This window comes from Pongo abelii, chromosome 5, assembly GCF_028885655.2.
Source record: "Pongo abelii isolate AG06213 chromosome 5, NHGRI_mPonAbe1-v2.0_pri, whole genome shotgun sequence".
In the NCBI taxonomy this organism is placed as follows: domain Eukaryota; kingdom Metazoa; phylum Chordata; class Mammalia; order Primates; family Hominidae; genus Pongo; species Pongo abelii.
This window is the reverse complement of record NC_071990.2, coordinates 134881640-134895214: the sequence shown is the minus strand read 5'-3', so window position 1 is coordinate 134895214 and position 13575 is coordinate 134881640. Positions and strand designations below refer to the sequence as shown.

The following is a 13575-nucleotide window of genomic DNA, read 5'->3' as shown; positions in this document are numbered from 1 at the left end:
CACCTTGGCCTTGGCCATTAACATTTTACCTAGATATGCAATGTTTTCATGTACCAAGAAAATCACTACATGCACTATATGCTGGAGCAAGTGGGACAAAATAAACCAAGACCCATCTCTCAATTGAATACGCACAGGTTAAGTCATATCACTCACAGCATAGTAAGAGCATGTATTTATTATTGTCATAGTATTTACGATACTTTTACTTATCCATTCAAAATTGCAGCCTGGACTTTGAAATGAAAGCAATGAAAATGTGTAGGTCTAAAAAAATCTGTTGGGCATCTGGTTCAACCACAAACAACTAAATGGTGCTAAATTCCTATATGAAGTGGTCTGACCACTTTAATTCATCATTTCCACAGGCTCCAAACAATCCAAACGAGAATGCCAAATTAACTGTGAGTTTCCTAATTTGACAACATTCTCAAAATCTAGCAATGTTTCACTGCAAAGAAAAAGAAATATCATAGTTTTTTTTTTTGTAAACAGATTTGACAGTTATTCAGTATCTGGCACAATTTTAGATTCAAAACATTATAAAAAGAAATAAGAACAAAAAAATGAAGATTAACTTAATGCCAAGGGATTTTTTTTCACATATTTCTAGAGATACTTCCACTATTGTTCCTTAAAACTGACTTCAATCACAGTCCTTTTTACTAATATTATGAGTAGTGGTACGCTAGCCAGCACGATATACAGTTTCCATAAAGATAAGTTCTTCAAGAAGCTCAATGTTTCAAATCACAATTGTGTCTCAGGTATAACATCTTACTAGTTCTCCAAAATTGCAATTCTCCTTAGTGGAGTCTTGGTCTTTATTTTACTGTACCTGGAATTCTGAGATTCTGAAACATCTGATTCTGTGCACGTTTTCTTTACCTGTAAGAAAAGAGTACTAGTTATTCTCATATGAAAATACGACTTCCTCACTCAGGTTCACACACTATTAAAGTGGATACAGCTCTGTTCACTAAGTTCTCTATAAAATACCCCCCACACTTTACAGCAGCAGCATACAGTACTAAATAGTGTATTTCATTATTATCCCATGAACAGCTGCCAAATACACTTCCCTGGACTCCATTAGTATGTAAAATGTTCAGCTGAAATAACTGGGGATAAGCCTAACCAGGAACAAAGAAACCAAAGAACCAGGTTTCCCACTTAGGAACTAGAAAGCAATACTGTTCTCAATTCACTAAGAAATGTTTTTCCAACTGATACTGCTTCTGTCTCCTAGTAAAAGCACATAATAATAAACACCAGGTTTTGATGCAAAGCACAGCATTAACTAAAATGTTCATACACTAATTTTCATTTTGTCAGTCTAGTGGCTGTATGTTTTATATATGTCTCAACATATCAATTAAGTTTAGCACTGCTTCACACATATCTTCAGTATATCTTGCAGACTATATTTCAACTTTGTGGCTTTTAACCCACAGAGGTAAAGGATAAGAATAACTCATACTTCTAGGCCATGCTATCTATTTCTGGACAAAAGTATGTGGTACATCCTCTAAAGATGGTGAAATCCATAGCTTTTCACAATTTCACTTCAAGCACATATATCTATATCTGATTATTATGGTCTTAAAAGTATATGCAGAGTAGACTAAACTTCAAAAATCTCTTGGTTAATATGAAAAATGTACAATATACATTTATAAGTCCACTATTTCTGGGTGTTCATATTTCAATAACTTAACTATGCAACCTATGGAATCCAAGGAGTTTTACTTCTAATATGTGGTTTGGAAGCAAAAAAATATTCTACTGAATATATACCATGAGGAACATGTGTGCAATGTGAATTGCAATATGAACAGTACCACTTAAAAGTAAGTCTTAAGCTTTGAAGATACAGCATTGTCTTTCCAACTCACAAAGTAATTTTTTCCTCCTCTGTCTCAGAAGAACACTTAAAAAACAAACTCACAAAAACCCGACATTTTCAAAAATCCCTGTCGTTTGCTTTTAATAAAAAGTCTAGACATTTTTTATAATCTGGGAAATCAATTATTTTCTTGATTAACTCTGTAGTCTCTTTTGCATCTTGTGTATACACTTACACAATAGGAAAATAAAACTGACCAGCAAAGAAATTGTCATCCTGTTTTATTATGTAATGTCTTCTATGTCCTTAACATGGTAATCAGTACCATGAGATGGAGGGGCAAAAAAAGAAAACAGAAAAAAAAAACTGTTTCACAGAGAGAAGAGAAGAAAAAGGAGGAGGAGGTAGAGAAGGAGGAGGGGATGAGGAAAAGAAGAGGAAGAAAAGGAAAAAGAGAAAGAAGAAGAGGAGGACGAGAGGGAGAAGAGGAAGAAAGGAGGAGGAAAAAGGAAGCAAGGAAGAAAAGAAGGAAGGGGAGGGGAGGGAAAAAGAAGAAAAAGAGGAGGAGAAGGAAGAGGAATAAGGAGTAGGAGGAGAAAAGGGGAAAGGGTGGGGAGGGGGAAATACTTTTTTAAAAATGTAAACTTAAAATTCACTCCAAATCCCACAAGTCTTATGTCCATTAAATTTGTATGAGGAAAACAAGAATTAACAGGAAAGCATATCTGAAAAAAAAAAGAACCTTCTTTCCTACTGGTTCTTGCCTATGATTTATCACCAAAAAACTATATGAACTGCCCAATGAATACATAGAAATTATCCCCAGGTGAACGTCACTTTCCTCAAGACCATGATGACTGGACCTTGGGACTGGCTGAGGAAGCTCCAGACCACCACAAACTAGACATATGCTCCCAACTGAAAGTCGGAGACAGACAAGCTTCCTCTCATTTAACTTTTTTTAGTCTTTAACACCCACGGCTTTCCAAAGCATAATTACCCCAAAGAACTTACTAGAAAGTTCTGCTTGTTTTAATTTATTCTTGAAGTAGTAACAGTAAGTAAAGGCAGAGAACACATCTACAGGGTTTTTGCTATTTAGTACCCACAGAGTCCCAGACTTATAACTGTTGCTTAACAGGCATGTGATGAAAGAATGAATTAGAAATTCCTTTAGATATTAAAATAACCATTTAGCAGAGTGGTTATTTTTAGAGGTTTCATTCATTTGTTCTTGGTCAAATGAGAGAAGAATAATATTTAGGATACCATGACTACTCTAGGGGAAGTCTATCTAAAGTATTGTGAGTGTTCATAGAACAAATTAACCCAGCCAAAGGAAGATGGAGAAGGCAATGAAGAAAGTGAGCTCTGAATTGAGTCTTCAGAGACTGTATGTGGGAAATGGTAGGTATTTCAGTGTCAAGAAGTTTGCCAGAGGAAGCATATTATGAAGCCCTTATATATGGTAAAGAATTTGGAATTTAACCTTTGGTCAGTGAAGACAATTGAAAGCTTGTAAAAAACAAACTGGGTAGAGATGCTATAGAAGCTAATGTGGAAGGGGGATGAGGTGGGGGCTAAAAGTTGGGAAAAGCCTAATGCAACAAAAGGGATAGTAGAAGTTCCATGAAAGCAGAGGTGGCATTGATCTGGTACATCATTATATCCCCAGCCCTGAGTAGGTGTTCCCCAAATGCTACTTTGAACCATTCAATCTGTCAGTGAGAGATGGTGAAGACTCAAATTAAGACAGGAGCCATGGGGTGAACTGAGAGGGTGTTTTTGACAAACACTTCTGAGATAGAATTGACAGAATATTGTAATTGATTGAAGTATTAACTAGCATATTATCAGATCTTTTTATCTGTATTTGAAAAGAAAGTTTAGAAATACCGAAGACCAAAAAGGTTATTTTATGACATCTTCAAATTACTTCAAAACTCTATCTTATTTCTGAATTAAGGTAGAGGAGTTAAAGGAATCATCAAGAAAGATATTTCTAGGGTTTTGATCATAGAATTAGAGGCAAATGGATAGTTTTACCTAATTTGAACACACTCTTCCATTTGAGACTTCATTAAATGGCAAGTGCTGAACCATATATGCTATATAAGAAAGAATATTCTTATAAAACATATAGAACCTTCAATGACTGTCATTTAGGCAGGAGTGCAGTGGCTATTCATAGGTGCAATCATGGTGCACTACAGTCTCAAACTCCCTAGTGTAAGCCATCCTCCTGTCTCAGCCTTCCACGTAACTGGGTCTACAGGCATGCACCATCACCCCAGGCTTACTTCTGAATGTGTTTTGAATGAAGTGGAAAACAAGCAGGTCAAGAAATGAGTCAGAATTTCATGCCAAAAAGTGAAATTCAAATCCTAGTTTTCACAAGACACACAAGGGGGTAGGCAAATAAATAAAAAAAAAAATGTTGAAAATTTTTCCATAGAAATACACACACACACACACACACACACCAAGAGAGAAAGGATGAATAGCGTAAATGAATGCAACTTGCTGCAAATAAAGCGAACTTTAACCTATGCAATATCTCTTCAGAGAAATTACAAAAATACAGGAAAATTCCAAGCACCATGAAAAAGAGTTAAATGTTTAACTATTTTAAGAAAAGTAACTATTAGTATTCAATGAAAACACAAATATCAAAATTCTAAATTTTTTAGATGAAGGAATGGATGAATAATAGCTAAAAGTTTTGAGTGTTTACCACTTGCCAGGCACAGTGCTTAGATATATACAATTTTCTTCCCAGTTCCCATATAGTAACACTGAAAGCAGAAACAACCTGAAAGCAAGTTATGTAGCAAATTTCAAATCCAGATCTATGAAGGCATTTTAACCAGAACCTATGAAGAACCTAAAATTCATAAACATATGAATTAAAAATGTTCAAAATGAAGATCAAAACATCTTAATATTTAAAATTTGATTTCAATTATATAACAATAACAATTACTGCCATTTATTAAGCAAATATTCTTTTCCACTCACTCTGCTAGACTATGTATATATATAATCTCATTTAACGCATGTAGATAGGTATGATGAATAAAATCTTCCTCTTATGAATGAGAAAACTATGTGCAAAGAGGTTCAACAACTTGCCTAATATCCCACAGCTAACACTAGTAAGGCTGGAATTACAACTTAAGGCCACACATCAAGCCTTTCATTCTCTCCTATGCTACATTTGCCAGTTGTGTTCATTAGTTTACTTTTCTTTCTTTTTAAAATCTCACTTTATTGAGGTATGATTGATATACAAAAAGGTACACCTATTTAATGTATACTTGATGAGTTTGAGATAAGAATGCACCTGTGAAACTATCACTGTAATCTATGCTGTGAACATATCCATCATTTCCAAAAGTTTCCTCCCAAATTGTGTGTGTGTGTGAACATAATATAAATCTACTCTCTTAGTGAATTTTAAAATATACAATATTAGTGCCTATATTGTTGCTATAGGCACTATTCTGTAGAGTGGATTTCTGGGAACGACCCACCTTGCATAAGTAAAACTTTGTACCCTTGACTAGTATCTCCCATTTAAAACTGAGTGGAAATTAAAGTTCTGTGGAACAATTTTCAAAGAAGAACCTACTAGTTGCTTTTATAATACATCAGTCATTAAAGGAATCCTTTAAACTAGACTACTGAAGTAACCAGTTTTTACCAAGAACTAGTAACATTTAAACTCCATGTAAGCAAAATAAATAGTAGTTTTGAAAAAATTATCCAGATATCTCTAGCATCTACTGCCGCCACCACCCCAAAAACGCCAAAAAATAAAAATAAAAAAAAAATCTAATGTGAAAAACAACTTCTGGGTTGTTTCTTTTTCTGTCCAAAATATCAAGATTTGCTCATTCAGCAAGGCTTTACTGAATGCCTGAGATATCCGAGGCAGTGTTCCAGCCACAGAGATGAACTAGACGTAAGCAGTTTGACACAGGAGCCACTAACCACACGTGGCTATTTAGAGCTTGAAATGTAGATGAATTGAACTGAGATGTGCTGTTAGTGTAAAAAGCACACCAGATTTCAAAATCTTACTACGAAAAAAAGGAAGTAGAATATCTTAGTATTTTTGATATTGAGAGTAAAATCATATTTTGGGTATACTGTGTTAAATAAAATAATTCCCCCTGTTGATTCTTACTTTTCAAGTGTGACTACTAGAAAATTTAAAATATGCATAGGATTTGTATCATTTTTCTACTGAACAGCACTCACCTAGACCAACGAACACCTATCGGCCCTGATCATGCATTCTAGCGGAGGAGACATACAAGAAATAAGTAAACTGGTAAATGAACAATACAATGCCAGCAGTGGTAAGTGCTGAGAAGAAAATAAAGCAGAATAAAGGAGTAGAGAGGACTGGTCAGTATTATTACATTAGTCAGACAATTATTTTTAAATATAATTTCTCTTATTACACAACACTATGCATCTCTTATTTCACAATACTATTCACCCCTCAAGCTTTTTAGGTTGTATTTACATGAGTAACATAAAGTATACTTTAAAATAAAGAATGTGGGATTTGGTATTGAGAATAATTAATACTTTCAATATCTGGAAAAAATATATACAAAATACCATAATTTCTGGACTCTATGGAATTATGACTATTACATTCATATATAAAAATCAATCTTAATTTTTTTAATGTTTCCAAACCACTAGGTGCTTTGAGAAGCTCACAATCTTTTGAGGAGAATTAACTCATAAAAAAAGTTTGCAAATAAGAGCAAGGTTCTTTTATTATATCTAGCATCTTCTAAAATAGCTGGGCTCAATTATCCCAATTATCTTCTAGTGAATAGTTCTGATTACAAATCCTGAAACATTAATGGGAATAAAAAATGTAAAGAATAGAATAATGTAAGAAGACATTTTCAAAAGATCTCTTTTGGAACTTCATTTTGCTTTGAAATGAGCGTTAATAATTGAGTCTTAGGACATACTATAACACTGATAACAAAAGGTGGATTCAGCATCTATAAATTCTAGATTAAAATCTCACAAATGAAAGTTTATGTAATAAATAATTTATTAATATATATTCTTATGGATGGTAAGACTTTCTTCACTGAATTGTGTAGAAAATATAAAATATAATGTAAATGAGATTAAATGCACTATTGCTTAAGGAAAACATGGATAAGCAGATATAAAAATATTTTTTCCAAAAATGGAGATTATATTACAGATTATTGCATGCCAAACTCTTTGTAAACATAGAAAACGATACAGAATTACTGTCAACAACAATGTAGACTTGTCGGCTTTGTTGGCAATTCGAATGTGAATTCTCTAAGATGTGAATCTGACTGAATAAGTGATATTTATTTCAAAAAACTGTAGTATATCAATGCTTAGAGTCTTACATGAATGCATACTTTAGGAAATGAATTTTATGACTGGGTTGAATAAAATTGTTGTAAATTATTGCTTGATAAAGCAGAATGGTATCTAACTTTAGTTACCTTTAGCTTCTAATTTAGTGAAAATAAAAGACTTCTTGAAATGTCCATGGCTATGTGACATTTTTCATATTTTCTAATACAAGTTATCCATATTTGAATTTTAAGTTAAATAATGTAATTTAAAAGTATTTTAAGTAATTATTCCAGCTTTATTCCAGGAATAGCTATCATGTTCTTATTTAATGCATCTCAATTGATTGGCCCTTATCACATCAATTTTTTTAAAAATTGATAACCGACTGATAGAGTTTAATGGGCTGCCCTAGATCATCCTCGTTTCTAGTTAGCAGCATTTAATACATATGAATTAAAATATACCCTTTCCTATTACATATGTCCTTTCCTATTACATACCTCAGGAATGTATGAAGGAACATAAAAAATTGTAAAAGTAAGTATTAACTTAAAAATTGAGTCCTAATGTAATAAATGAAATAGGCAAAACATAAACAATTTTTACAATATAAGCTTTTACTAAAAATTATTACAAAGTTTACTTATGTACAGTTGTGAAAGAAAATATATGCTCATATCCTAAATATAATATTTAAAAGTTAATACCACTCAAGGACTTCCCAAAAGATGTACACTTTACTGTGATAACCTACGATTATTTTTGGATCCAAGTAAATATGATTTATGTTGTGAAGATCATCACAGGATTGGTATACTGCTAGGCCCATAGGGATATAAACTTGGAGATGCACTTTCTCAACTGGCTAAAAATGTGTCAACACTTCTCAATACGACTCATTTATCTTTCACTTATGTTATACTTCTTGACTTTTAAAAACTCGAAACATTAAATCTTTGCAACACAAAAGTTGTCACCAAGAGTTTTAAAAAATATATCTCTGTTTTAATATGTTCATACAAATTCGAGAGGCTTTTCAAAGAAAATAAAATGTCATTTTGCCAAATGGTGATCAAAAAATTAAAGTCTTAGAAATACAGTTTGTAAAGATCCAATTATTAAATAATACAAAACTTTTAATAAAGTGTCTTTGTTTTCCTTAGAAACAAAGATCTTGCAGCTGTAAAATGTATACATTTCTGAAATTCTTTTCATGTAGTTAGGGAAGTCTATTTATTCCTCCATTTTCTTACTATATCACTTTTCAACCTCTTTGTCATTCCTTAACCAAGCTTCTCCCTGGCAAAACCAAAACCGTGTTCCTAAAAGCCCAAATCACCATTTATTGACTATAAAAGTGAGAGGACTCTACTGCATACCTGGAAGTTTGCATCTACTTCCATTCAAAGAAAACCTGCCATAACCCTTCTTTAACTGCTACACATCAAAGATGCAATCGAATACTCTATTTTAAGTGCAACAGTAGACAAAATAACATACCTATTAAGAATAGTGGGGTTAGAGAATTAATAAATAAAAATCCACCACCAAAAACCTGAAGCCAAAATTGTTTTACTCCTTTAGTATTGGGCTGTCACAGGCAAGATCTCACTTGATTTCTGGCCTTTAATGCGAGGGCCTTCCAGGACCCTGGTTTGGGGGAGGGAGGTTAGACAAAATCACGCACTAGGGAGGAATTATGTTTTAAGTGGAAAAACTTCTATAGTCTATAATTCTTCATCAACTATAACTGTCACAATAGCTTTCAAGTGATTTGAGAGTTCATAGCAAGGCTGAATATATTCAAAAAGCAACTTAGCAACAATAACAGAAAAACAAAGCACAATTATTTATGTACAGTATGTAAGTATTAAACCAAATGTCAAACCACATTAACCTTTAAAATTCCAAAGCACATTTTCTCCTTAGTTATGCCACAGTCCTTTCTCACCTGTCATAAATGCCATATCGGCTTTATGAATTATTTAGGAAAATTTCAAACTCCTTCTAATGGTATATTTTTTCATTATTACCCAGTGGGGCAGGCAAAGGTAACACAGTACTTTTTTAAAAATGTCACAAAAGGAACCATAAGATGCTTTAACATATCATGTTACAGCTCATTTGAAAGCTCCCACTCTAAGACTGGAAAAAAGACTAGATTGTCCAGCCTTGATACTATGCATAAATACTATACATAAGTGCTAAAAGAATTTTTTTTCTCACAAATGTGCATGATAAACAAATACCTAAAGAGATACTTCCTCATATATCTTGGTCTTCTTTATACCTTTTGTTTATATGTTTCTTTGCCATCCTGGGTGTCACAAGAAAGATGGATAAATGCTTTACAATGTATTAGAATAACAAAAAGAGCAAAATGAATACTTTATTCTAAACTAAAGAATTATCACTTAATGATCATAATGTTAATTTGGTAGAATCTTCTGCAGCTAAATTAAAATTGCTGACTACTGTGCAGCTTCGCAATGAACCAGGAAAGAATTCCAGCAGTATCACATATCAGAAACTTTAGATTTCCCTGCATTAAAGTGAATATTTACGAATTCTCACAAATATTGTTTTAAAAATCATCTTAAAAATTTACCCTAGTCCCCTAAATAGAGAAAATTTGCTCATGTTTTTGGCAACATCTTCTATATCTTTATAAAATTTTTTAAAGCTATTGGAATGTTTTGGCCACAAGGTTAAGAAAAACTCACCCATTTATCGAGATCTGCCAAGCACAACAGGAGCCCAGACAAGCCAGTGCTCTACCACTTAACAAATGCAGCTCATCTTGGTCATTAAACTTCAAAAGAATTTGGCCACAGGCATAGTTACATGTCATATGTTTCCAAACATAAAATATCAATCATCATGTAATATACTCTAGTATACCATCATTTGCCTATTAAGTAAAAATGACAACTAATCTTTTCAATTTGAACAATAATTGACTATAAAGGCTGTCTCACTTACCAATATAAAATTGTTCAATTCATGTGCAAAAGTTTTGTTAAAGTTTATCTGTGTGCGTATGTCTGTATAAGTACATATTTATGCCTAAACTTTAAAAAACATTTTCAAAGTATATATAAAAACTCTCCTAATGTGCCCAATAGTATCACCATAACTTTTTTAAAAATCAGAAATTCTTTAACTTTAAAAACAAATTGATAGAATGCACACAAAATTTTAAAGCAATTTTAAATTTAACAACATATATCTCTATATATCTGTAGATTAATTTATACAAAATATAAATATTTCTAGAATAATACATTGATAAAATAATTATGTAAAACAGGCATATTTTTGAATTTTACAAATTTTATCTTCTTCATCTTCCATTAAAATAGCAACATTTATAAAGAGAAAATTCAAGAATGTTGGCATCAAGTTCTTTATTTTTAAAATTAAGCTTTATACAATAAGAAAAAATGTATTTATAGCATGCTGGATTGAATCTGATATTTTCCACAACATTGTAGCAACATTTTTGAGTTTTAAAATCTATTTTAAAGTAGTTTTATATTAAATCTCTGTTCTATAACCATTGTTATAAAAAAAGATTACAAATCACCTCTTCTCAGTTTTTAATACTAAAATAAAATTCTTCATTAGTAGAGTTAATAAAACACTGACTGTAGCATAATTTACGCACCAAAAATGCAAATTATATGATTTGTTTGAGTAGAAATACTCAAATTAAGTCAAATTAAAAAAAAAATTTAAATTACCTGTAAACTAAGAGCTGAAGAGAAAATAGTTCTATGTGAAACATTTCACACATACAAGCATGTGGTCAGAAGAAACAGCAACATTAACTGTGTAACTTCAACTAAAAACTAAGAAATTTATTACAATAATTTTTATATGCAGAAGCTTATTCCTTAGATGAAAGTAAAACTTAGTTAATTTCACAATTTTTATGTCCCTAAATTCTGGATTGTCATAAACAATTAAATACACTCTGCAGTCTAAATGTAAAAGGGATTCATACAGCAGGAATGCTCAAGGGTTAAAGAGTATAGGAATTATAGATTAGGTATATCTGCAGTGAAGGTCTCATTCTAGGTAAACCTAATAAATAATTGAGATAGACTCACAATTTCTTCCTCTTTGACCTCAATTTAAAATGGCTTTCTGGGAGCTGGTTCTAAGGACAATTTATCCTGGTTTCCTCAATACATGTAGGAAGTCATCTGGCTTTTCTATTTCTTCAACAGCTGCATTACCTGTTAAATTTGGCTTGCACCATTTCCCTAAAGCAAAATGTGTGCCGCCCCTGGACTCACACAACCACCTTCCTCCACAGGGTTGCTACAGGATCAGAAAGTTAGATCATACAATTTTGAAACTGCTAACGAGAGTAATTTATAAGGAACTTGGAGAAGAAAAGAGAAAAACCAAAGTAGAGATAAAAAAATTGGTCTCTCTGTCCTTCTTCTTCCCCCCGCAAAAAGTTAGAACCCATTATATGGTTACTGGTATTTGCTTTTCTTGGTCATTTTTGTTAAGTAATATTTTAGTGGTTCAGTGAACTTTCGGTTAGAAAACAAACAAAATGCAAAATAAGGTAGTGTAACATCATTATTCAATTGCAGAGTATTTCAGAAAATAGTACCTACAACTCAGAAAAGAAGTGGGAAACTGGATAGTGCTGACTGATGCTCAGTAGACCCTGTAAACCAAACAGGAAAACTTATTGGCTGGGATAATCTATCCTCCCTTTCTTCCAGCAGATTCCCTAACTATCTACCTCTGACAGTAAATCAGTACTCACAAATACTTAGAATAGAGAATATTTTCTTCGCCTGAATTGTGTTGTTCTCACAAGAATAAAATAGTCCCAACACAGCAAAGCTTCCCTCAATTGTCTTAAACAAAACAAATACTGTTATTATTGTGACAATTCTCCCACATCTCAACCCTCTGATGCAGCAAAACAGCAATTTACACTTTTTCTTCTTGAGAAAGACACAAAGATATATTTAAATAATTTAAACCAAAGCATACCAAAGGCTTCCACATCAAGGTTTTAAATCAAAGTATGTGCTCAGTACACATCTAAAGGAAGGTAAACCTCACTAAACACTTCAGGATTCTTTAAAAAGTTAAAATTAAACTTGATCTTACTATTATGGTTTCAGAAAAAAATAGTTCCATAAATGGAGGGAAACACTCATTCTCTTAAAAATATGACATATTTATCAAGATGACTACATCTCAAATCTAATGAAAAGTTCAAATTCAGCACAGATTTCAAAACAAATTATGCAGAAAAAAAGCCTTTCATTTAAATAGCTGGTATTAGTTTTTTAAAATCCTGCAGTAGCATGTACTATTAGGGGAAAACAAAGTTGACTATTAAAAGTTTTGTAGTGAAATGTAATCTATTATCACTTATCACGTTACCTGCATTTCTCCCAACATTAACATAATGTAATTTGAATAGCTGAATTTTATAAAGTAAACAAAGATGAAGTGTATTTCAAACTTTAGCCATAAACAGATTAGGGCTTTTCTCTAATTGATTGGCTTGCTCAGTTCCTATGTACAAGTTTCTTCTATCATCCTTGTACTAAAAAACTGTGAAAAATCTAAACAACCTATTTTAACAAGAAAAATATTTTTCTCTGAGATAGAACTGCCTACACTTAAATGTGTGACTGCCCATGGAACATAATAATAATGATAACGCTTCAACCAAAAGCTAAATGCAACTTACCTCATTCAAAATCCCAAAACCTGAAATTTATTCCAGCTGTATTTGGAAGTCAGTTCTGTAGTGCGTGTGTGTGAAGTTCAACAGCCAATAAATTCCAGTCTCCATTGTCAGTAGAATGAAACCTGGGTTGAGGTTTACAGAATGCTCTGAGAGGTTTATAGTCTCTAACCAACACCCACGTAGCCTTAAAAGCACCTTGCTCTGGCGTGAACCTTAGGGCTCCAGGAGCAGTGCAGTTATGTAGGTTAAATAGGAGGAGACCTGGATAGTAAACACTCCTGGTTCCGACCAATGGCTTTCCACGCCCTTCTGTTGATAGTAAGATTACTTGATGTCAGAGGTCACCCTCATCAGCAGCTCCTGTCTTTCAGTGAAATCTAACGTAGGGCATTATCTGGAGGTGCTTTTAATGAAGCCACATCTCCTGACTCCTAGACTCTAGCAACCTGCTGTCATGGTGATACATTCATAACCCATTGTTGTAAACTACTCAGAATTAAATCCCTGAATTAAATTTTCAAAAAGCAAGTTTTACTTTAAATTTCTTTAAAGCAAAACATTTCTGTAGGAGAAAAACTTTATGGCAAGTTAATATCAATAAGGATGGTATTCATTTAAA

At 32.7% G+C, this 13575-nt stretch overlaps 1 protein-coding gene across 10 annotated transcripts in view; it reads right to left on the bottom strand.

The window, feature by feature from the left end:
• EYA4 (EYA transcriptional coactivator and phosphatase 4) overlaps positions 1 to 13575 on the bottom strand; it is a 275190-nt gene that overhangs the window by 136446 nt on the left and 125169 nt on the right. For all 10 annotated transcript variants that reach the window (XM_054558174.2, XM_054558173.2, XM_054558175.2 and 7 more), the window contains exon 3: positions 839 to 888. In XM_054558174.2, the coding sequence (XP_054414149.2) occupies positions 839 to 888 (50 nt within the window). The remainder of the gene's footprint in view (positions 1 to 838; positions 889 to 13575) is intronic.